Source organism: Mus caroli, chromosome 15 (genome assembly GCF_900094665.2).
Source record: "Mus caroli chromosome 15, CAROLI_EIJ_v1.1, whole genome shotgun sequence".
In the NCBI taxonomy this organism is placed as follows: Eukaryota; Metazoa; Chordata; class Mammalia; order Rodentia; family Muridae; genus Mus; species Mus caroli.
The window spans coordinates 70,055,683-70,077,476 of NC_034584.1; the positions used below are offsets into that span (position 1 = coordinate 70,055,683).

Consider the following 21,794-nt stretch of genomic DNA (forward strand, 5'->3'; position numbering starts at 1 on the left):
AGCAGACGGATGCCATGGTCTCTCACAATGAGGTCCCTCTGCATGGCCTGGAAGAGGGAGATCTGGTCCCCAGTGTAGGGGTCCGTGTACCCAGTGACCGCACGCTCAGCAGACAGCAGCTTCTCTTGGATCTCGCCACCCACCACGCCTGCAGCCACGGCCTCCTCCACAGACAGTCTCCGGTTGTTCACTGGGTCGATGATGAAGCCTGTGGCTGCCTGAGCCTCCAGCAGCACCAGGGCTGTGCCTGGCCTCAGGACTCCCTTCCACATGGCCTGATAGATGCTCATCTTCTCCTGACGCCCAGGATCTCCTTGAACTGGCACCAGGACCCCCGCTATGCAGCTGTTTCCTTTGAGGTATCTCCTCACGTCTTCCTTCCGTTCAATCTGATCTACTGTGGCTCTGCCTTCTTCCAGGTCTTCCAGAGTCTCTTTTGTGATGACCTCTGACCTTAGCAGTTCCTCAGCCGTGACCTGAGTTCGTAATCCTCGGAACCATAGTTGCCTGCTTCTTCTTTCCTTGTCTGCAATCATTTGTAGAATGAGCTCTACCACCTTCTGCAGTGCCCGGGTTGTGTTCTCTTTGTATAGCCTAACTAGCTCCATCTTCTTCTCTTCGGACACATACTCTGAGTTCAGCAGTTCCCACACGGATCGCCTCTGGCCTCTGTACCTCCCCACGGTCACTTCCACCTGTTCTGCCTCCAGGGCCCTTTTGGTGGCCTCATCAACATATTCTATGTCCTTTTTGTCCTTGACCACTGGGAACAGAGCCCAGCCTGACTTCTCCTCCCGCTGGCACCGGTCCTGCAGCTCCTGGTATGTGACCTTTTCTTGTGTGTTGGGATCCACAAACCTTTTCCTCATGTGCTTTTGGTCAGCAACGAGAACAAGGCTGTCGTCACACAGACAGCCCCGCCGGCAGGCTGTATCCAGAGGGACCCGATGGCAGTGCCGAGGGTCAATGACCCCACCCGTGGCCACCTGCACCTCCAGCAACCTCAGCGCCTCCTCCCTTCCCACTAACTTTCTCTCCATGGCCTGGTACAGTGGGATAGTCTCCCCTGTGGCTGGGTCTTCGTAGCCCTTTGCTGCCATCTCTGCATTCACAAGTCTCTCTCTCAGGTCTTCACCCACCAGCCCAGCTGCTATGGCCTCATCCACACACAGCCTCTGGTTGGTGTAAGGGTCCATTATGTACCCAGTGGCGGCCTGTGCCTCCAGCATCTGTGCTGCAAACCCTGCAGGGATGAGCTCTTCCTTGCTGGCCTCGTAGAAGCTCATGACCTTCTGGGTTAGGGGTGCTATCACTCCAGCGATGTAATTGCTGCCCTCCAGGTAGATATTTACATCCCCCAGCTGGCGGAGGTCCTGGCACCCCCTCTCCCCACTGTGGAGCGAATCCAGGGTCTTCTTGTCAAGGATCCCGGAGTTGAACAGTTCTGCAGCTGTCACGTCGCCATGGATACCCGGCACCTTGAATATTTGACTTTGCTTCTCCGTTTCTTCCACGGTCGAGGTAATCTCCTCCAGCAGATTCTCCAGGCCTATATTCTGGGCTCTGTACTCCCGCAAAAGCTTTCTCCTCCTTCCTTCTGTAAAATACTGGGAAGATAACAGGTCCCACACAGACACCGTCTGGCCTGCAAACTTCCCTATGTACATTTTCACAGTTCTGGATGTCAGAGCTTGCCTTGTGGCCTCATCAATGTACGTGTAGGTTTCTCCTTTCTTTACAATTTCCAACATATACAGGCCAGTCTCAGGGTCCTCCACACAGCGCTCCAGCAGCTGCAGGTAAGTGAGGTTCTCGTGGGTGTTGGGGTCAAAGAAGCCCTTGGTGTCATCGCTTGGGTCAGCCAAGATGCGGTTCATCTCCTCATTGAAGTAGCCACGTTGGTAGGCCACGTCCACAGGCACACGGTGGCTGTGCACAGGGTCAATGATGCCACCCGTGGCGATCTGGGCCTCCAGCAGGCGGATGCCGTGGTCCCTGACAATAAGGTCCCTCTGCATGGCCTGAAAGAGAGAGATCTGTTCTCCCGTGTAAGGGTCTGTATAGCCAGTGACAGCCCGCTCGGCTGATAACAGCTTCATGTAGGTTTCCTTGCCAAACATCCCTGCCTGGAACGCTTGCTCTACAGTTAGCTTCCGGTTCTCCACGGGGTCAATGATGAAACCGGTGGCTGCCTGTGCCTCCAGCAGTACCAGGGCTGTGCCTGGCCTCAGAATGTGCCTTCTCAAGGCCTCTGGGATACTCATCTTCTCTTTTGTATCCTGAATAAGGACCCCAGCAATGAAGTTGCCTCCTTCCAGGGACCTCCTCACACTATCCATCTCTGTCACTTCCTGGACTGTCCTCTTCCCCTGATTGAGCTCATCCAGTGTCTGCTTGGTGATCAGCTGGGACCTAAACAAGTCCCCAGCTGAAACCTGCTTCCGGAGCCCTTTGAAGGTGGCCTGCGAGGGCTGCTTCTCTGCAGCTTCCACCAGGGTGGTGAGCATACCGATGACCTGTCGCAGAGCGGCAGCCCTCCCGGAACAACAAAGTGCCACCAGCTCCCTCCGCTTCTCAGCCCCAACATACTCAGAGTGTAGCAGGTCCCAGAGTGACACGCTGTGCCCTTGGAACCTCCCCATGTTGATGGGCACCTTCATAGCCCTCAGTGCCACCGCAGTATGGTCATCCACTTCAAGCACAGTGTCCTGGGGCAGGGGCAGCAGCCACAGGCCAGTGTCGGCATCCAGCACACAGAGTTCCCTGAGCTGCTGGTATGTCACCTTCTCACGGGAGTTGGGGTCAAAAAAGAGCTTGTTTTCCTTCCCAGTGGCGGTCAGCACTCGGCTTGTCTGCTCGTCCAGGAGACCAAGCTTGTAGGCCACTTCCTGGGGCAGGTGCACTCCATGGATGGGGTCCACAACTCCCCCTGTGGCCAGCTGGACTTGCAGGAGAGGAAAGGCTTCACTTTGGGTTACAAGCCCCTTCTCCATAGCCTGCCACAGAGAAAGGGAACCTCCTGAAAAGGGGTCTGAGTACCCTGTCACAGCCTTTTCAACCTGCCTCAGATGTTCACTCTGCTCCATGCCCACCAGGCCAGCCTTCACTGCACCCTCCACTGACAATCTCTGGTTGGTTAGCGGATTGACGAGGAAGCCAGATGCCACCTGGGCCTCCAGCAGCTGCTGGCCCAGACCTGTGGGCAGGAGGCCATCTCTTACAGCCTGGGAAATGCTCAACTTGGTCCCCGAGGGCTGGAGCAGCACCCCGGCCACACAGCCCGTACCCCAGAGGCAGGCCTTCACTGCAGGCTGTTTGGCTACCTCATCGGGCGACTGCATGCCCTGTGCCAGTGCTTCCAGTGTCTCTTGGGTGATAATACCGGCATCTCGTAGCCAAGTGGCAGGGACCTCACCCCGTGGGCCTGGCACAGTGATGCGGGCCCGGGCCAGGAGCTTCGCTGAGCGCACCCAGCTGCGCACAGTGTTCTGTAGCTGCGGCACAGAAATCTTCCCAACCTTCACATCCTCAAGGTAGCCGTTGCGCTGTTCCTCGGTAAAGTGGCAAGAGGTGAGCAAGTCCCAGAGCGACAAACCGTCTTCAGTGCCAGCTGATGCTTGCAGGGTCTCCTGGATCTGTGTGTCAGTGGGGATGTTGGGGGCATCTTCTGTCAGGGGCAGGAGGTGAAGCCCAGAGGCTTTGTCCTGGAGACACTGTTCCAGAAGCTGGGCATAGCTGGTGTGCCCCCGGCCATCGGGTGTGGGAAAGGTCTCAGGAGATCTGGACAAGGCCGCCTCCATCTCTCGATCAATGCAGCCACGCTGGACTGCCACAGGCATGGGGAGGTGGAGGTGGGTTGTGGGATCAACGACCCCTCCTGTGGACACCTGGGCCTCTAGTAGGCGGGTCGCCTGCTCCACGGGGACGAGGCCCTTCTTCATGGCCCTGAACAGGGACACCTTTTTTCCAGAAAAGGGGTCTCTGTAGCCAGTGATAGAATGTTCTGCTCGCTTCAACTTGCCATATACTTCTGCTCCCACGACTCCCCGGCACACGGCCTCATCTACTGACAGGGTCTCCATACTGCAGGGGTCAGTGATAGCTCCAGTGGCTGCCTGGGCCTCCAGCAAGGCCAAAGCTGTACTAGGTGCCAGCAGCTTCTGCTTCATGGCCTGGTAGAGACTGATTCGCTGGTTGGAGGGCTTTAGCAGCACACCACCCACAGTGCCTGAGCCCTGAAGGTACCTGTGAACATCACCCATCTGAAGGAGGGCATCTGGGCTGATCGTCCCTGTCAGCACCTGGTCCAGGAGCTCTTGGTTGATGATGTGGGCCTCTAGGAGCTGGTAGGCAGTGACCTGGCCCTGTAGGGCAGGCAGTGTGATGTCTGCCCACCTCCTCATCTCTTTCTCCAGCAGCTGAGTGACCTGCTCCAGTGTGATCTTGCGCTGCCGATAACGTTGCAGGAGCTGCCTCCTCCGGTCCTCTGTGAAATATTCAGAGTTAACCAGCTCCCACGCAGAAACTCTCTGCCCCCGGAACCGTCCATATTTCACGGAGAGCAGTAGCTTCTGGAAGGCCTGCCGAGTGGAGCTATCCACCAGCTGGGGTCGTGTACTACTGAGGGGCAGGAGGTGCAGGCCTGTCTCGGAGTCATGTACACAGCGCTCCAGGAGCTGCAGGTAGGTGAGATTTTCATGCGTGTTGGGGTCAAAGAAGCCCTTGGTGTCATCAGATGGGTCCAGCAGGATAGAGTTCAGAATCTGATCAAAGTAGCCACGTTGGTAGGCCACGTCCACGGGCACACGGTGGCTGTGCACGGGGTCAATGACACCACCCGTGGCAATCTGGGCCTCCAGCAGGCGAATGCCGTGGTCTCTCACAATGAGGTCTCTCTGCATGGCCTGGAAGAGGGAGATCTGCTCCCCAGAGTAGGGGTCCGTGTAGCCAGTCACGGCATGTTCTGCAGAGAGCAACTTGGCATATACATCGGGCCCAATGACACCAGCCCTCAGTGCCTCCTCCACAGAGTATCTCTTGTTCTCTTTTGGGTCAATGATAAAGCCTGTGGCAGCCTGGGCCTCAAGCAAGATCAGGGCAGTACCAGGCCTGAGGAGCCCCTTGCTACGGGCCTCATAGATACTGAGCCGTTCCTGGGAGTCAGGAAGCAAAAGGCCTGCAATACTACCTGTGCCCTGCAGGTACCTCTGCACAGAGTCTAGGCTGCCCACATCTTGGGCTGAGGTCTGTCCACGTTCCAACTGCTCAAACAGGTCCTGATTGATTATCTCAGCTTTCAACAACTCTCCTGGTGTCACGGTGTCCCTCAACCCAGCAAAGGTGACTTTGGCAGTTGCGGCAGCCTGCTCAACAATGTTCTTCAGCTCAGCTGCCAGCTCCTCCACGGACAGAGCCCCTTCCTGGTGCCGCTGGGCAAGCATTGCCCTCTTCTTAACGGGCACTGCCTCAGAAAAGAGCAGTTCCCAGAGGGAGACAGGCCGGCCCTGGTACCTCCCTACAGAGATGGAGGTTGTAGCCTTGCTCAATGCCTGTCGAGTACAGTGATCAATAAATGTGGGTCCCTGGGGCTCATTTGCATGAGACATTCCAGGGAGAGGCAGGAAGGCAAGCCCTGTCTCTGGGTCAGTAACAGAGAGGGCCAGCAGCTGTTCATATCCAAGACGATCGTGTGTGGTAGGATCTGAAAAACCCATTGCCTGAGAGAGACGCTGCCGAGTCTCTTCATCCAGACAGCCAAAGCGCAGGGCAGCCTCCAGAGGCAGCCGGAATCTGCGGGTTGGGCATATAAGCCCACCTGTGGCTAGCTGGGCATCTAGGAGACGCAGAGCCAGTGGCTGGTCCACAAGTCCCTTCTTCATAGCCTGGAAAACGGGGATTCGGGAGCTGCTAAAGGGGTCATAATACCCAGTCACTGCCTGTTCTGCAACCAGGAGCTGCTCATGAAGTTCTGGGCCAACCAGGCCAGCCTTGACTGCCTCTTCCACCCAAAGACGCTGGCCTGTGGTTGGGTGCACAAGGGTGCGGGTGGCAGCCTGAGCCTCTAAGAGTTGTAGTGCAATACCCTTTGAGAGCAAGTGTTCAACCGTAGCCTGGAAAAAGCTCTTCTTGTGACCTCCAGGCAACAGGACAACCCCCGCTAACCCTCCAGTGCCTTCCAGATAACGTCGCACCTCGGGACGTGTGCCCACATCTGACACCACCAGCATGCCCTCCTGCAGGCCTCGGACCATCTCCTCATTTAGTACTCCTGCCTCCAGCAGCATTGACGCACTGGCTGCTCCAGCCAGGGTGTGGAAGGTGGTCTTTAAGGGCAATAGGGGCAGCCCTGAGCTGGAGTCTTGCACACACCTACCCAAAATCACAGAGTATGGCAGCTGCTCCAGCGTGTTGGGGTCAGAAAAACCAGGGGTACCCATACTGGGCTCTGACTCCACCAGGCTGAGCCATGTCTCCTTATCCAAAAGGCCCTGCTGGCAGGCTAGCTCTGGGGCTACTTGCACACCCTGGGTTGGGTCCACCAGGCCCCCAGTAGCTAACTGGGCCTCTAGCAATCTCCACCCCAGGGTCCTGTCTACAACTTCTTTCTTGATGGCCTGGAAGAGGGACAGCTTTTCACCCCCATAGGGGTCGGGATAGCCAGTAACTGCACGTTCAGCAGCCAGTAATTTCTCCTTAAGCTCCAATCCCACCAGACCCCGCCTTAAGGCCTCAGACACAGGAAGAAGCTGGCCCTGGGCAAGGTCCACGAGGCCCCCAGTGGCTGCCTGGGCCTCAAGCAAAGTCAGTCCAAGCCCAGTGGGCAGGAGGCCTTGCTTCATAGCAGCATAGATGCTCTGGGTCTGCCCCGAGGCCTCCACATATACCCCAGCAATACTTCTGGCTGTGGTAGGTAGGGCAGCTTCTGCTTGGGGCCTTGAAGGAGTGCTGGCTCCCAATTGGTTCTTCTTGATTTTAGGGACAATGAACTTCTCAGTCCCATTGGCAACTACGACATCATGAGGAGGAGCCTGGCCGTTCATCGTGGACAGCTGGTGGCACAGAACTTGCTTAAGGTCTGCTTATGTCCTGTAGGGGACAGAAAGAGCCAGTCAGTCCTGGGAATCAGACACAGGTCCTTCTAAGTTGCCCAAGTTCTGAGCAGCCACAGAGGTTCATGGTAGCCAAGAGCCCTCCAAAGGCACAAACAAACTTCATTGTTGGGGGAGAAGGTCCTACCTGCAAGTCCCTTCAAGAGGAATTAAGACAGGCTGCCCCGCTGTCGCATGACTTAAATCCCAGCACTAGGAAGGGAGAGACAGGCGGAGCTCTGTGAGTTTGAGGCCAGCCTGGTCTACAGAGCAAGTTCCAGGACAGCCAGGGATGTTACACAGAGGAACCCTGCTCAAAAATACAAAAACAAAACAAAACAAACAAAGACAAAACTAATTTAAAAAAAAACATGCAAGAGAGCCTGAGCACGCTTTTGAGTCTTCAGACACACCAGAAGAGGGCATCGGATCCCGTTACAGATAGTTGTGAGCCACCATGTGGTTGCTGGGAATTGAACTCAGGAAGAGCAGACAGTGCTCTTAACCACTGAGCTATCTCTCCAGCCCCGCTGTGCACATGCTTTTGAGACAAGACTGTGACCTACTTTAAGTTATACTACATTGTACCAAACAGTGTCTTTTGTTTGTTTGTTTGTTTGTTTGTTTTTTCAGGCTATGCCTTGCCCTAGGAGACTCCATTTTACAACTTGTCTTTTGCCATTTTGAGGGAAGTAGATGGCAGGCCCTGGGTGGATCCACAAACAGCACCATCTGCCAGGCACCAGGCACAGCACGGACTGAAAGAACTTACTCCTGGGAGTTGAAAGGAAGCCACCTTATATGTACCAGCATGAACTGAGACTGCAGGTGCACGTGGGTGTGTTAGAACCGTCTCAGGAAAACCAGGCCCAAGAACTTATCAGACATGCTGGTCTAAAAAAAGGGTCTACCTCCCTTACCTGGGTCCTATAAAGTGACGTACAAACAAACAAACATACCTAACTCCGTCCTTCCATCCCCCAATTCCCAGACACCTGGTATGTGCATGGGGGACCAGCAAGCAGAGGCTTCCCCAACTGTTGCTGCAGCGTTAGCTTGACTCTCTCCTCTGCTGCTGATACGCTCTACTTGACTCCATGCCCATCCATCTTTCTGTCCCTCTGGACCTGGGCCTGCCATTTCCTCTTCTTGGACTCTGCTTTCACCTCTCACCTCTCACCTTGCAGGTCGACTCTACAGCTTGGCTGTCAAACCCTGACTGCGGCAGCTCCCTCCCGACACCGGTCTTACTTGTGATGAGCGCAGCCTCTCAGAACTCTGAGGGCTCTCTTTGGTCCAGCCGCAGCCTCTTTAACTTGTATGCATCCTCTAAAACCACATGTAAAAGTATAACATACATAAAGAGATCGCCTGTGCGCTGTGTGATAAGTGAGAAAAGCTGCTTTAGTAATGAAGATTGGAATCAACGAACTTGTCTTCACCGTAGCTGGATTACTGGAGTAGGTGGGATTAGATGACAAATGCTTGCTTGCACTTTGAAACTGGTGAACCCTAAGAATGTGTTGCCACTCAATACATTCTGACAGTGTAGAAAGACATAAACACCTCTGTCCACACTTCTAGCATAGTACACTCATTATTAACACATAAGGACCAGAGGCCAGCAAGGAGCTACTACCTCTCAGGACTCCCTGTGGAGCACATCTGGCTTCTATTTCAAGCATCCAGGATTCCAGTGCATAGGGCTTGGGGCCTTCCTGAGCATCCGTCTTCCCAGGCCTGCCTTATTTAGACACAGATGTGTGTTAGGCCTTCATGCCTGCCTGGGTTCTTGGTCACCTAGCTGCAGGCTTCTATCCAGGAGTAGAGCTTTTGAGCTGGGCTGAACTGATTGCCCAGAAAGGCAACTCAAAGTCCTAACCTGCAGGACACAGCTGTGACCTTATTTGGAAGCAGGATTTCTGTGACTGTAACTAAGATGAGATCATCCTGAAGCCCTGCTGGCCCAGATCCAGTGCACCTGGCCTCTCCTAGGTGGTGGCAGACTTGCTCAGGGAGAAGAAGACAACTGTCCTGTGACCCGAGTCTGCACACTGTGTCCTCTTCTTAGCCCACAGCCGCAGCATTGCCAGAACATTCTCTCTGCCCACAAGTTCTTTAAGGGTTGCTCCTAGCATGAACTCTGGGAGGCGCCTGCCTGCCCCTCCCCAACACACATTTGCACTATGGAACTTAGCAGACAGACTTTGAATCTGTGTGCCCAATGAATCCAGAGATTCTTGGCCTGTTCCCCTAGATTGCTAAAACCTACGGCCTGAGCCAGCCAGTCCTGGTGTCATCCTTCGAATACAGATCATCTAGTGCTCTTACACTTCTCTCTCTCTCTCTCTCTCTCTCTCTCTCTCTCTCTCTCTCTCTCTCTCTCTCTCTCTCTCTCCCCTTGGTTTTCTGAGACATGGCTTCTCCGTGTAGCTGTGTAGCTCTGGCTATCCTGGAATTCATTCTGTAGACCAGCCACCTGCCTCTGCCTCCCGAGTGTTGGGACTAAAGGCGTGCACACAACCAGTCTGTTCTTAAAGGCGCTTCAGTGGGGATAGCTGCATGCTGGATGTCCAGTGGTCTACCTCACGCCCATCTAAGCCCTTATGGTCTTGCCGTGGCACCTCAGAGTTCATCCTGTCACCTCTCAGCCAGACTTCCTGTGGCCCTGGCTTCTGCATCAGGTACATAGGTGTCCCCCACGTCACCACCTTTAAGGCTCCTCACTAATGCCTATACCACATGCAGAATGTGGAGGACAGGTAAATGGGAGCGAGCTTGGCTCGCTGGGCAGCATGGCCAAGGCAGGTGCATAACCTATCCTGTGGATGATAAGTCGGGCTTTGGCATCACATGATCTGGTAGAATAGACACTGAGCAGTTAGAATCCGACAGGTACCTGGACAGGGTCAGCAGTGTCCACCACCTACCTACAACAGAGCAGGCAGAACCCAAGATGCCAGCATCAGGGCCACCACTCAGCTCTTCAAGGGTGGGAATACGCTCTTGGGGTACAGGGTGGGGCATGGGGAAAAAGTATAAGACACAAGATGGAAGGGTTAAGGGCACAAAAGACTGAGAGTGACCAGTTGGACAGCTGTGAGGGAAGGCTCAGTCAGTTAGGTTGGTTAGGGAACCCAAACCAGAACAGTGAATCTCAACATGGAGTAGAACCCATTGGCCAGGATGAATCCCAAGTCAGAGTGGTCAGGGCTCTAATTTAGGAGGGATGTCTTCGTTAGTACATCCCAAACTCTCAAAGCCCTTGATGCCCCTGTATCTTTGGATGTTCCTCCTTATAGTCAGCCTGCCTCCTGCAGGGTCCAACACTTGTCTCCCACAGCTCAGCCTAGTAGCCCAAAAGGAAGTCAGGAACCAACCCAAGAGGGTGGCAAGGGCCAGGCATCAAGTTGGCCAGGGAGAAGAGCTCCCAGAACAAGAGGACAGTCAGAGCATGGTGGTAAGGACCCTTGGAAGCATAAACTAGGCTGATTCTGGAGCCTGTGGAAGGCTGTGATTCTCTAAGGAAGGCAGCCAGGCATGGACAGTTTGCTTGTGACTCCCAGGCTAGTCTGGACTTATTCATTAGATTGCAGGCCCTGGGTAGGGCCCACAGACACAGTAGTAGAATCCAGGTGCTAGTGACAACTTGAGGAGCCAGAGGAAGGTAGCCAAATGGGACTAGCCACACAGAGTTCCAAAAAGAATTAGTAGAGCAGGTATCCCTAGAAGAGGTGACGGGGCTATTGACGTGTACGTGTGAACAAGAACCCAAGTCAAGTGCCTGGGGTGCAGGTGCCACCCAGCCTCCAACTCCTTGGCAAGAATGGACCTCAAGTGAAACAGGTCCATGGGAGGAAGCTAGGGTAGGCCAAACCTCCTGGAGAAGAGCTCTAGTCAGCCACTCATTGACCATGCCTCGGCAGTGACATGGGCCAGTTCCTAGAGCCTGAGAGTGACTGGTGTCCTGCATCAGCTTGGTGAGGCCATAGAGCTACTTTATGGTTGTCTCGTGTCTTTAGGAAGAATGACCTAAGGAGTTCCTTGGCTGTGGAGAGGGAGGTGTTTACTGTGGGAAAGCCAAGAGGTCAGTGAACCTGACCAGGGCCCCTTTCACTGCCTAACAGAAGTGGCTGGCACATGGGGTGTGGGACATTGGCTAAAGGCACAGCCTAGACATCTGTTTCCAGGTGACACCCTGCAGTCTGAGCACCATCTCTAGGACATAGTATTTCCATTCTAAAACATGGATTTCCCATAGTGCTGGGTCCCAGAAGAGCTACTCAGGCCCAGGAAACCAATGCCTAGAAGCAGTTGCCTATATACAGGGAGAGTGAGTTCCAGGGTCCATAGAAAAACACTTGTGAGGGCAGACCTGACTGGCGGGGGTGCAGGAGAATGGGAGGGAGGGAAGTGGCCACTACACCATGATGCAGTGGTCCTCATAGCCATGTGGTAAATGAAAATGTACAGCTACTCTGGCCAAATAGAAGACTCCCAGGGAGTGGGGGGTCTGGTAACGCCCCAGTGACCCCAGTTATCAGTGTGTACTGAGTCAGTGGTTTTTTTTTTTTTTTTTCTAGATGACTGGATTCAATAACAGACACCCAGTCCTGAAAGCCACTCTAACAGGGGCAGGTCCATCCCCCAGACCTTCTTTTTCCTGTACTTCTTCAAGTAGGCACCCAATGGCATCCTAGAGACTGCATCTGAGTTCTGCCCAGACTTGCCTATTTTCAGGGATAAGTTAGACAGCATGGCAGACCAGCTTCTCTACCAACCTGCCTTCTGTCCCTTCTATGCAGTCTCTAAAACCCCCTCTAATCATTCATTCCGGGCTCTGCTTCTCAGCATTGCTTTGGGTACCTTTGTTGCCTACCTAAAAGCATTGAGGTGGGGGGGGGGGCAGGAATCATGCATGGCAGTGCCCACGACGGGGCAGAACACAGAGGAGAGGCCCGTGGGTGGTGGAGGCTGGTGTCCCCTGAAATATGGGTAGATGAGGGTGGGGATCCAGAGCAAGCAGTTCACTGCCCAGAAAAGGTGGAACACAGAGCCTCGGAATGACAGTTGGGACAGAGCCCTGCCAGAAGGACATGGTCTTGAGTGGCTCCTGACCTGGACATGGACAGCCAGCCCTGACAAGCATGCTTTGTATGGAAAGGCAAGGCCTAAGTGAGAAGTCAACACACGCTTTAAGCAAACAGGCTCAGGTTTCCCGAACAAAGAGGAGATTCAGGGTGGGAAGCCACTGACAGCGATCCAGAGAGCAGGGACTCTGGGGAAGGGGTGGGGCCGAGAGGAGTCCCAGTGTGTAAGATGCTGGCCTGTGGTTACCAGCCACTCCCTGTTGGCTTGTGGGTGACCTTGGGCCTAGTATGACTCTCCCTGGGCCCCACCTCTTCCCAGGAGGGTAGAAGAGGAGACAGTTGGCATCCGTGTTGGTTGTCTGGGAAGACAACCAGACACATGGATCAAGAAGTCAGGGTGTCTGAGGGGTACAGAGAGCTCCATCAAGGTGGGCAGGAGACCCAGGTAGTGTTGATAAAGGTAAAAAATCAGGGTCCCGGGCTTTGGGGCAGCAGCATAAGTAAGTCATGAAGGGGCTGGGGAAGGTAGGCAGCACAAATTCCCCAGGCAAAGAGTTATGAGAGACGAAGCTCTCCCTGTCTCCCTTGAAGCCCACCACAGGATTCCCTAGGTGCCAAGAGAAAAGAGGGTCAGGACTTCTGGGGTATCGAACACCCTCTGTCACCACACTGAAGGGTAGGTCCCTCACCCCAGGCAGGGTCAAGGATGGGCACAAGAGTCCACTACAACTGTTGCTTGCTCTGTGCTAGATCAGAACAGAACCGGGAGGCTAGGCACATGGAGCCCAGCGCACATGGAGACTGAAAATCTGGCCTTTGCCCCCACTGAAACCAGCATCAAGAAGGGCCCCAGGAGTCAGTGACCTCGTGCCAAGGTTGGCATGATAAGCAAGTGGGGGTAGGGACACAACCCTGCCTCCGACCCTCCCCCTTCCCCCCACTTCCCCGTCCTCTTCTTCCCAAGGGTCTTGATATCACCCAAGGGCTATATCCCTGTGGCTGCTCACTCTAGATGGACAAGGATTACAGCACCTGCAGGGCCAAACAGCACACCACACATCTGCTAGAAACCAACCCACACCCTCGCGCGACCGCACAGCAGCCTGGCAGGGTCCTCAGTTTCCCCACCGATCCCAAGACTCGGGGGCCTCCCACCTCTCATCTGAGCTCAGATGACCCAGGTAAATGGGGCCCAGAACGGGTCCCGCAGCCCCTCACTAAGTCCGCCTGGGGCCGCTGGCCTCTGGTTCCCACAGCTTTTCAGTTTCGGTTCTCCAAACTGCCCTCATTTCCCCACCTGTCTTGACAAGGCTGACGCGGCGTCCTCTGTCTCTCCGCTCCCTCCACGCCAGGAGCCCCGCGCCACAAGCATTTAAATCGGCATGGCCCCTCCCTATGGTGACCCAAGCAAGTCCCTTCCCCATTGAGGGCGGTAGGCGGGGCTGAAAGCCAGGTTAGGCACCCCACAGGACAGGTGGAGTGGGCAGGTGAACGCAAACTAAAGCAAGGGGCAGGGCTACCTCTGAGCAACTCAAGCTGGGAGAGGCTGTTGAGTTGCAAAGTCCCTCCTTTCCTCCCCCCTCCCTACTACAAGTCATTGAAAAAGAATGCGGGCCTGCACTGGGTTGGGGGTGGAGAGCAACACGGGCTCTGTGGCTTTTGAATGAAGTTTGCAAGGGAAATGAAGACCCACCAAAGAGAGTTTCAGTTCCCCAAACTCCTCTTTATTGCTGAGAGGGAGAGGCATGCTGGACAGTGGCGGCGCACGCCTTTGATCCCAGCACCTGGGAGGCAGAGGCAGGCAGATTTCTGAGTTCGAGGCCAGCCTGGTGAGAAACACAACCCCACTCTGTGTGCTCCAGCTCCTGCTCAGTCCCTGACCATGCTCTGCCACGGTTTCCTGTCCCTAGCTTCTGGATCTTGGAGTCTTCACAGCTCCTCAGTGGACTGCTCTGAGGTTTTGACCTTGTAGGAGCTGGAGTCTCTGCGGTCTTTGACAATTGGCAGCCCTGTCTGCAAGGGTTAGCCAGGCTTCATCTCACCATTCAGCTCCCTGACATTCCGCCCCCCCCCCCCCAGGGCTCAAATAAGTTCCTCAGTCCATCTGGAGGACCTAGCATCAGGAGGACCTAGCATCAGGAGGACCTAGCTCTGAAGCCCACCCCAGCTCTCACCTTCAGAGACAGGGGTCTGCTAGTGCCCATTCGGATGGAGGTCCAGAGCCTCAGGGTGATGACCTCAGGGGCTGGCACACTAGGAGTCCAGCACAGGAACCTTTCATGGATCTTCTGGCTGGTTCTCCCCTTTGCTGCTCAGAGATCCCATGTCGCTAGGCCAAAGCAGATGGCACACCTCTCCTGCCCACCCACCACCACCACCACGCCCTGATGACTTGCATGTCCCGTCCTACGCCAGCTCTCACCTCTGACTGGGTCATTTTTGACCAGAAATTCATCCAGAGCTGCCCAACCACCTCCAACACGAACCATCATGGCTCCTCGAGCTGCCTATGGAGCCAGAGGTGGGGGGAGTGGGGTTACGACACCAAGCCTTCAATACAGGGGTTGGGGCAGTTCCTGGGGCTCTATCCTCCCCACCATTACAGGCCCACACTCACACCTGCTCACCAAGGCTCCCTGGACCTTGGGCCTGCCTCTGGCCCCTGATGCACTTGACCCTTCCGGGTTTCTTGCTCTGACCACACTATTGGGCTGTTTCTGGCTACTGGAGAGCCCTGGCTTGAATGTGATGGAGAGCTTGTGGAGAGGCCCACGTCTCCCCCAGTTATGGCTAGGCCAGCCTTGTCCCACGCTGTCCTGCTCCTCAGCTGACAGGAAGCTATCTGCAGGGTCCTACTGGGAAATGTTTCAATGCTGCCTGTGGCTTCGGGTACAAAGCACACCCCAGACCACTTTATTTTATGACCAAGACAATACAGGTAGTGTCTCTACAAGACCCCGGTGTATGTTGGCTCCTTGCTGGGAGGTGAGACCAAGTCCTTTTCTTGTGTCCAGATCTATGGATCTATCTACCCTTACCTGTCCCTGGTAGCCCTGTTCCAGCCGTTCCCACTGGTCCCTTTTGTCCCGGTTCCTCTTGCTATGTTCTGGCTTCCTAAGACTCCAGTTCTCCATGACCTCTGACCACCATGGCCTCCAGCTCAGTTCTTCTGGAATCTTCCCCAGGAGGCAAGCCTTAGCTCTACTTGCCAGATCCCCAGGCAGCCCCTGGTCAAGACTCCTCAAAGCCAGTATCTCCCTTGGGGCTTGAGTCCAGTACTTTGGGGTGAGGGCCGGAGGCATCTCCTCTAACAAGTTTTGGGCTTGTACCACCTATGCATTAGGGGGAAATGTTAGGGAAGTTGGAGGACCCTATGCCAAAATTGCCCACCACTTCACCACCTCTCTTGAGCCAACGTCCTCGTCCCCCAGAGCCTCTTAGAAGTTCTGTCCAGCACTTTAGGCCTTCCAGCACCTCCAAATGGTCTTACAGAGGGAGTGGCTCAAGGACAGATGTGTCCAGTGTCATTAGGCTAACCCTGGATTGCTACACAGTTACAGTGCAGGCCAGAGCCTCTGGCCACTGGACCCACCTTGATCCCCAAGGGTTCTGCTTGGCTCAGTCTATGGGGGCACAAGACCAACTTCTCTACAAGGTGGCCCACAAGCAGCAGTACCCCTTCCAGGGTGTGTATCCTGGAGAAGAGATGAACAGCCATGAGCAGGGTAGAGGGCCAGTGTGAGTGGGGTGGGAGCAGCCGGTGAGCAGGCTCACCTCTCGCAGGAGGGGCTAGACATGGCAGCCTGGCAGCCCTGCAGGTCCATCAGCAGGCCCAAGTGGCAGGTGTTCCCATAGTCAGCAGCTCCTCTCCTTCCTAGCCATGACACTGCCAGGGTTTGCTGTTCCCACAGGAACTCCTGCCGTCAGAGTAGCCTGCTGTACTATCGGTTTTCAGAGTGGGAAAAGTTGAAGGGCAAAGTCTTTTTGCCTCCGTGGGTCTCACATCTTGAGCCCTCTCCCTTACTCTGTTCATCCGTTCATCCTGTGCCTCACACTATTTATCACCTCAGCGAGAGGACCACACATGCTGGCCCAGTCCTTCTACCCCTAGGCCTCTTCAGTGTAGGGAGGGCAGCCACACCCCACATTGTGCTGATGCTCAGGGCAAGGTGAAGAAAAGCGGCAAGGTCCTCCCTGTGGTTGAATTGTATCCACCATCACCACCGCCCGTTCCCATGATGAAGTGCCAGCCTTTAGAGAGAGGCAGTTGCTTGTATAACTAGCAGTTATGCATGTGAGCACAGTGGAATGTAGGCATCGATGTGACTGCTGCCCTTAAAAAAGATGGGGGTCCCCTAACAACTGGAGCAGGGATTATCCTGTTCCCCTAAGACAGCCTTGTCCGGTCTTAGCAGGTGAGGATATGCCTAGTCCTGCAGTGATTTGGTGTGTTAGGGTGGGTTGATACTCAGGAGGGGCCTCCTCTTTCTCAGAGAAGGGGAAAGGGGGGGCTAGATGAGGAGGGACCTAGAGGAGGAGGGGAGAGATGTAAAGTGAATAAATAAATAGATTAAGAGGGGAAAGAGGGGGGATTTGGGGACTGGGAAGATAGCTCAGCTGGTTAAGTATTTACTGAAAAGCATGAGAGTGTGAGTTTGATCCCCTAGCATCTATCTAAAAAACAAACAAAGAAAACAAATTAGTATGTGGCAATCCCAACACTGGAAGGGCAGAGGCGAGATTCCAAATAAGAACTTCAGGTTCAGGGAGAGAGACTCTGACTCATAAAACGAGGTGGAGGGCCAGAGAGATGGCTCAGCGGCTAGGAGCACTTGCTGAGAGCCCAGTTCAATTTCCAGTACTTAGGCTGGGCAACTCACAACTGCCTAGAACTTCAGCTGCAGTGAATCTGGTACTCTCCTCTGGTCTCTGGGGGTGTCCACATGTATGTGTGCACAGAAGTGACACACACAATTAAGAACAAAATAAATATATATTATATATTTATATATGTAAATTTTACATTATATATAAATATGTAATATAATTATATATGTGTGTATATATATACACATATATACATATATACATACATACATATATACATATACATATATATATGGAGGAGAATGCTGGAGGAAGACACTAGATGCACTAGATGTCAACTGCTGGCCTCCACATAGGTGTGCACAAACACACACACATAAACATGCAGATACAGAAGGGGACACAGGATGCACCAAGTGCTTAGGAAGATGATGTCATCCACAGCAAGGGCCAACCAAACCCCTCCCTACCGCTCTCAGGAGCCAGCCTTGTCCATTTCACACTTTTAACCCTCAGAGCTTTGAGGAGTCAGTATGTAACCAGAGTTTGAACTTCCTGGCTGGTGACAGCCGGGTCCAGCGGCTGACCACCAGAGTCCCAAGAATGAGTAAGGAATCTGAGAATCAGGGAAGGAACCTAGACCTTCTAGGCAGACAGCAAACCTTAAAAAAGGTGTCCTGCACCCCAGCCACACCAATGTTATAGAAAAGGGGGCCACACGGAGGCCCACTCTTGCCTCTTTGTTACAATAAACGCTGGACAGTCCCAAACTGTGCATCATAAGCGAGTAAATTTCTTTCTATCTTGGGTCCTTACATAGTTTCTTTCCAGCTGTTGCATAAATAGGGCTCATTCATAGCAATGTTTACACCTTAATTAAGAACCCTATTTGCTAGAAAAGGCATGTAGATACATCAGCTCTTACCCCTACCCACACAGCCTGGAGGCTCAACAGTACTGTCCAAGGAGGAGCTATCCTTGCCTAACTGTTAGGGATGGGCTGATCTTAAACCCTGACCTCACTGGGAGAGCTATGACCTTAAATGGGGATTTGAGGTTGTCTGAAGCTAGGAGCAGAGCCATGAAGTCGTCACTAGTAATCCCTCTAGCTGGCTCCAATGCCCACGCCCCTTCCCCGATAATATCATATTATCTTCATTCCCAGAGTCCTCTCACTCAGTTCCTCCTACCAGCAAACAACAGCCCAGCCTCAGAGTACCCTAGTTGTCCAGTGTCCCCATGGTCACCTCTCCTCCCAGGAGACTCTTGGCGAGACCTTCCTCTCCCAAGTTTTTCAAGATACCTGTAAACTTGGGTTCCAGTCCCTCTCAGGCCTTAGCTTCTCAATGGCTTCCTGATCTGCCAGGCCACATGAGATCTGCACAGCCGGCTCCCATATGGCCTTCGGCCCAACGTCTTGTTCTCGAGTCTCTAACCAGTGTCCTTCCAGCGGCTTCGTATCGGCCTGAAGCGTGGCTAGGGAGAGATGTGACCACCTGAGAGCCAGCCTTGGCAAGACCTTAACACTCACCCCAATCCTTGGCTTCTTGAACACAGGAAGGCACCCTTCCTGCCCTAGAGCTTAATCCTATCCCCGGACCTGGCAGAAATGTCCCAAGTATCCCTAAGGCCCTGGTGTACCTGATGAGAGGCTCTGTTCCCAGATGGTCACTGCGGGTGCTGCTACCTGACTAGAAGTCTCTGCCCACTGAGCCAGCTGCTCAAGCCGTTCTGCTAACTGGACCAGCTGGACACTCAGCTACGGGAGGAAACAAGCGCTGTTATAGACAGCCCTGGCTCAGGACAGAAAGTTCTATGTACTCCCAGCAACTCTAGCTCCCTGGTATGGTCTCCTCAGAGGGCATGAGGTTGGCTGGAGGTATTTCTTCTACCTGGAGTCAAGGGAGGTACAACTACCTGCTTCAGATCCTTGAGCTCTGGAGGGGTTGAGGCAGACCCTTCCAGTTCAAGCTGGGCCTCCAGGCCTGCCGGTGGTAAGGGCTTGAAGGACTCTGTCCTTTGAGTAAATAGTAGCTTCTGCCGGGCACAGGTGGCTTGTGATTCAGTCAGCTTGACACGCTCCTGGAACTGATTCAGCTGCTGTCGCACAAGCCGAGCTTGATCACCTGCAGCCAGAGGCAAGAGGCCAGGGAGGAAATGCTGACATGGAAGGAGAACCGGCAGCAGGGATGAGAGCACTCGAAGGGGCCTTGGAAACCATTAACCAAGACAAAGGCATGGAGGCCTTGAACTCGGGGCCTAGGCCCTGTACCTGGGAAATGGCACAGATGTGGTTCCCCTGAGCTAAGGGTAGGCTTTTCAGTGGGCTTCAAAATATGAGCCCTCGGCACTTCTTGCCTGGGGTGGCTGTCCACCTGAGTGATGACAGGGCTGAGGTCCACTTACTACTGAGAAGCTCTGCCAGCCTCTGGCCAGTCTGCAAAACCCTTTCCAGGTCCCTGGTGCTTGCCACAACCCCCTCACACACCTCCTGTGAACAAACACAAGGCACTGAGCCTGTGACATCCCACGGACTCCCACACCAAGTCTGGGCCATACCTGGAGGTACAGCAACGACTCCTCAAGGCCCTTGGGCCCCAGCCACAACTCAGCCAGCAGCTGTTCACTCGAGCTCAGGCGCACCAGCAGAGCCTTGCAGGCTGTTTCAAAGCTCTGTGCTGCTGGAACAAGCTGTTCCAGGAGCCTCCACCTTGGGGCAAAAGATGGAGGAGCTGTCAGTGGTGCCCTTTCCTGCCCTAGGACCCTCACAGTCCCCCATCTGTGGCTTCACCTGGTTTCTGCCTGCTGTACCAGTCGGTGCCATTGTGTGCACAGCTCTGATGGGCTCCCGGCCTCTCGTAATCTTGGCTCCACATGTGGCGCACGCTCCCTTAGCAGCCGCAAGAGGAGCTGCCAGACATGATGTGGGGGGGGCTTATGCAGGGTTCTGGGGTCCCTACCCGTTCTCTCACCACTGCCCTGCCCCCCTTTTTAATCAAGGAGGATCACTGGCCAAAGAAACATTGGCAGCTATATGTATTCAACTTACTCTGGGGGAGGGGAGATCTATTGTATTTAAGGGTATTCACTATTATTTGCCAGTGGCTTGGTGGGGGCTCATAGAACAAAGTGCCCCCCACCTGTCCCTATCCCCTGGCCCCATACCTCCTGCTCCCGCAGCTGAGAAGCAGCCAAGGTGGCATCTGCAGCCAAAGGTCCTTGTGAAGCCTGCAGTTCCCCCATGCCATCCAGCCAGCTGCGCACTGTGTCCAGGGCTGCTAGAGGCGCCTGCAAGAAGATTGGACTCACCTCATCTGGCCTCTGCTCGAGCTCCCCACACTCCAGAGCGGGTCCTGCCTCACCTGGACTGGCTGCCCTCTTGGCTTGCAGGGCCCCATCTCCACAGCTTCTGTCACTACTGTCTCTGTCACCACCGTCTCTGTGACCTCTGTCACCTGGACAGCACGGGAGCCCCACCAGGCCCAGGGGATCCCTGACGGAAGCGGGCTGCGAGGAGCTTCGGATCTCGGAGAGAGATCCCCTCGGGTTCTGGGGCTGGTGTGAGTCCTGGGGCTGAGGCGCGAGCGGTTCCTCCTCCCCCCAAGGCAACCAAGCCTTGAAGCAGGGTTTCCCATCCTGGATGCTGAGCAGGTTGCAGGAGTGCCCAGGACAGTGAGAGCAGCCCTACAAAGGCAGAGGGTCCAAATCAGGACCAGGGGATCCACAGGACCACCTACCCCCAAGCCTTGCATAGGCTGGTGCTGGACCTGGGATTGGGTAGACTTCCTGGCCTAGGGGACTGGAGGGAACAGCTTTCACCTCTGTCTGGCCCTGTACATCCTACCTTCCTTCCTTCAAGCCACTGCTCCACCAGCCCCAGACAGTCTGGCCCCAGCACTTTTCTTCCTCCCGTTTCCTAGGAAACCCTGTACCCATCCTCAGACATGTGGGTGGGGGAAGGGCTGCAAAGGGGAAGGGGCTTCTAGCTGGAGTTTCTGGCCCCTCCCCACACAGTTCCTGTACGTGTGTGTGTGTGTGTGTGTGTGTGTGTGTGTGTGTGTGGTTCAGGGAGGCTCACTTCCCACCCAAGCCCCAAACAGGCCACTCACATGGCCATAGGGCTGAGCTCCCTTTGGGTTAGGAGGCCAAAGAAAGGGAGCTGCTATCATGGGTGTCAGGTTTGCCCTGGGGATGACTAGGAATTATGGGAAATGGGAGTCGGGGGAAGGGGGGCATCCACACACACTTTAGGAGGGATTGGAGAGTCATGGGGATGAATTTCCCACAGCCATATGGTCCCCAGGGAGTCCTGGACTACACCCTCTTCCAGTCACATGGCCACTCCACGGGACTCAGACAATCCTCACCCAAGACTTCCTGGCACCCTAGGCTGGTCTGCTCTGTTTCCAGGAACCTCTTACTTGCCACACAGTCCCCCACCTGAGCCTGGCATGGTATGAACTAGCCCTTCCTCTAGCCTGGAATCCCCACTAGGTAGAAGAGCAGGAGGGCACGGATGATGCTTAGGAGGGGAGGGGGTCGAGTGTCCATCGGGAATGGTGTATTCATGGACTACGGATTCCAGCTCATCCATTCTCCCTTTACCTAACTAACTGTCATTGATTCTTCATACCAAGGAGTGGAATTTGTGCTCATCAGAGAAGCTAAAAGCCCTCGCTTGCCCATGGCCATGCTGGTCCCAGGCCCTCCCTCACTGCTGACAGAGGTGACTTGGGAGTCCCTGGGGCCTAAAGCTAGCCCTGCCCCATCCATCTACCTCAAGCCTGTG

At 54.6% G+C, this 21,794-nt stretch overlaps 2 protein-coding genes across 5 annotated transcripts in view; both read right to left on the reverse strand.

Moving 5' to 3' along the window:
• Eppk1 (epiplakin 1) overlaps window positions 1-13,579 on the reverse strand; it is an 18,074-nt gene extending 4,495 nt beyond the window's left edge. For 3 of the 4 annotated variants that reach the window (XM_029469735.1, XM_029469737.1, XM_029469736.1), the window contains exons 1-2: window positions 13,476-13,579; window positions 132-7,086 (exon numbers count right to left, since the gene is read on the reverse strand). In XM_029469735.1, the coding sequence (XP_029325595.1) occupies window positions 132-7,040 (6,909 nt within the window). In that variant the 5' untranslated portion in view covers window positions 7,041-7,086; window positions 13,476-13,579. Of the gene's footprint in view, window positions 1-131; window positions 7,087-7,236; window positions 7,324-13,475 lie in introns of those variants that run through there. The other variant, XM_029469738.1, reaches the window with a different exon arrangement.
• Window positions 13,580-13,880: 301 nt separating this feature from the next.
• LOC110310185 lies at window positions 13,881-20,683 on the reverse strand. The gene is made up of 15 exons (XM_021182908.1): window positions 20,368-20,683; window positions 20,171-20,293; window positions 19,797-19,915; window positions 19,565-19,715; window positions 19,412-19,496; window positions 18,923-19,131; window positions 18,647-18,764; window positions 18,309-18,481; window positions 15,953-16,095; window positions 15,771-15,873; window positions 15,217-15,510; window positions 14,806-15,030; window positions 14,601-14,685; window positions 14,353-14,486; window positions 13,881-14,191 (listed from the first exon to the last, which is right to left on the reverse strand). Exons 1-15 carry the CDS (start codon window positions 20,638-20,640, stop codon window positions 14,108-14,110), a joined length of 2,319 nt encoding a protein of 772 aa, XP_021038567.1. The 5' UTR covers window positions 20,641-20,683; the 3' UTR covers window positions 13,881-14,107.
• Between the last annotated feature and the right edge of the window lie 1,111 nt (window positions 20,684-21,794).

Coding starts and splice junctions, on each gene's coding strand:
- LOC110310185 (XM_021182908.1), bottom strand. CDS start 20,640: ATGGGAAACCCTGCTTCAAGGCTTGGTTGCCTTGGGGGGAGGAGGAAC. Junction 19,916..20,170: donor CTCAGCTGCGGGAGCAGGAG/GTATGGGGCCAG, acceptor CATGTCTGGCAG/CTCCTCTTGCGGCTGCTAAG. Junction 18,482..18,646: donor GGAACAGAGCCTCTCATCAG/GTACACCAGGGC, acceptor ATCTCTCCCTAG/CCACGCTTCAGGCCGATACG.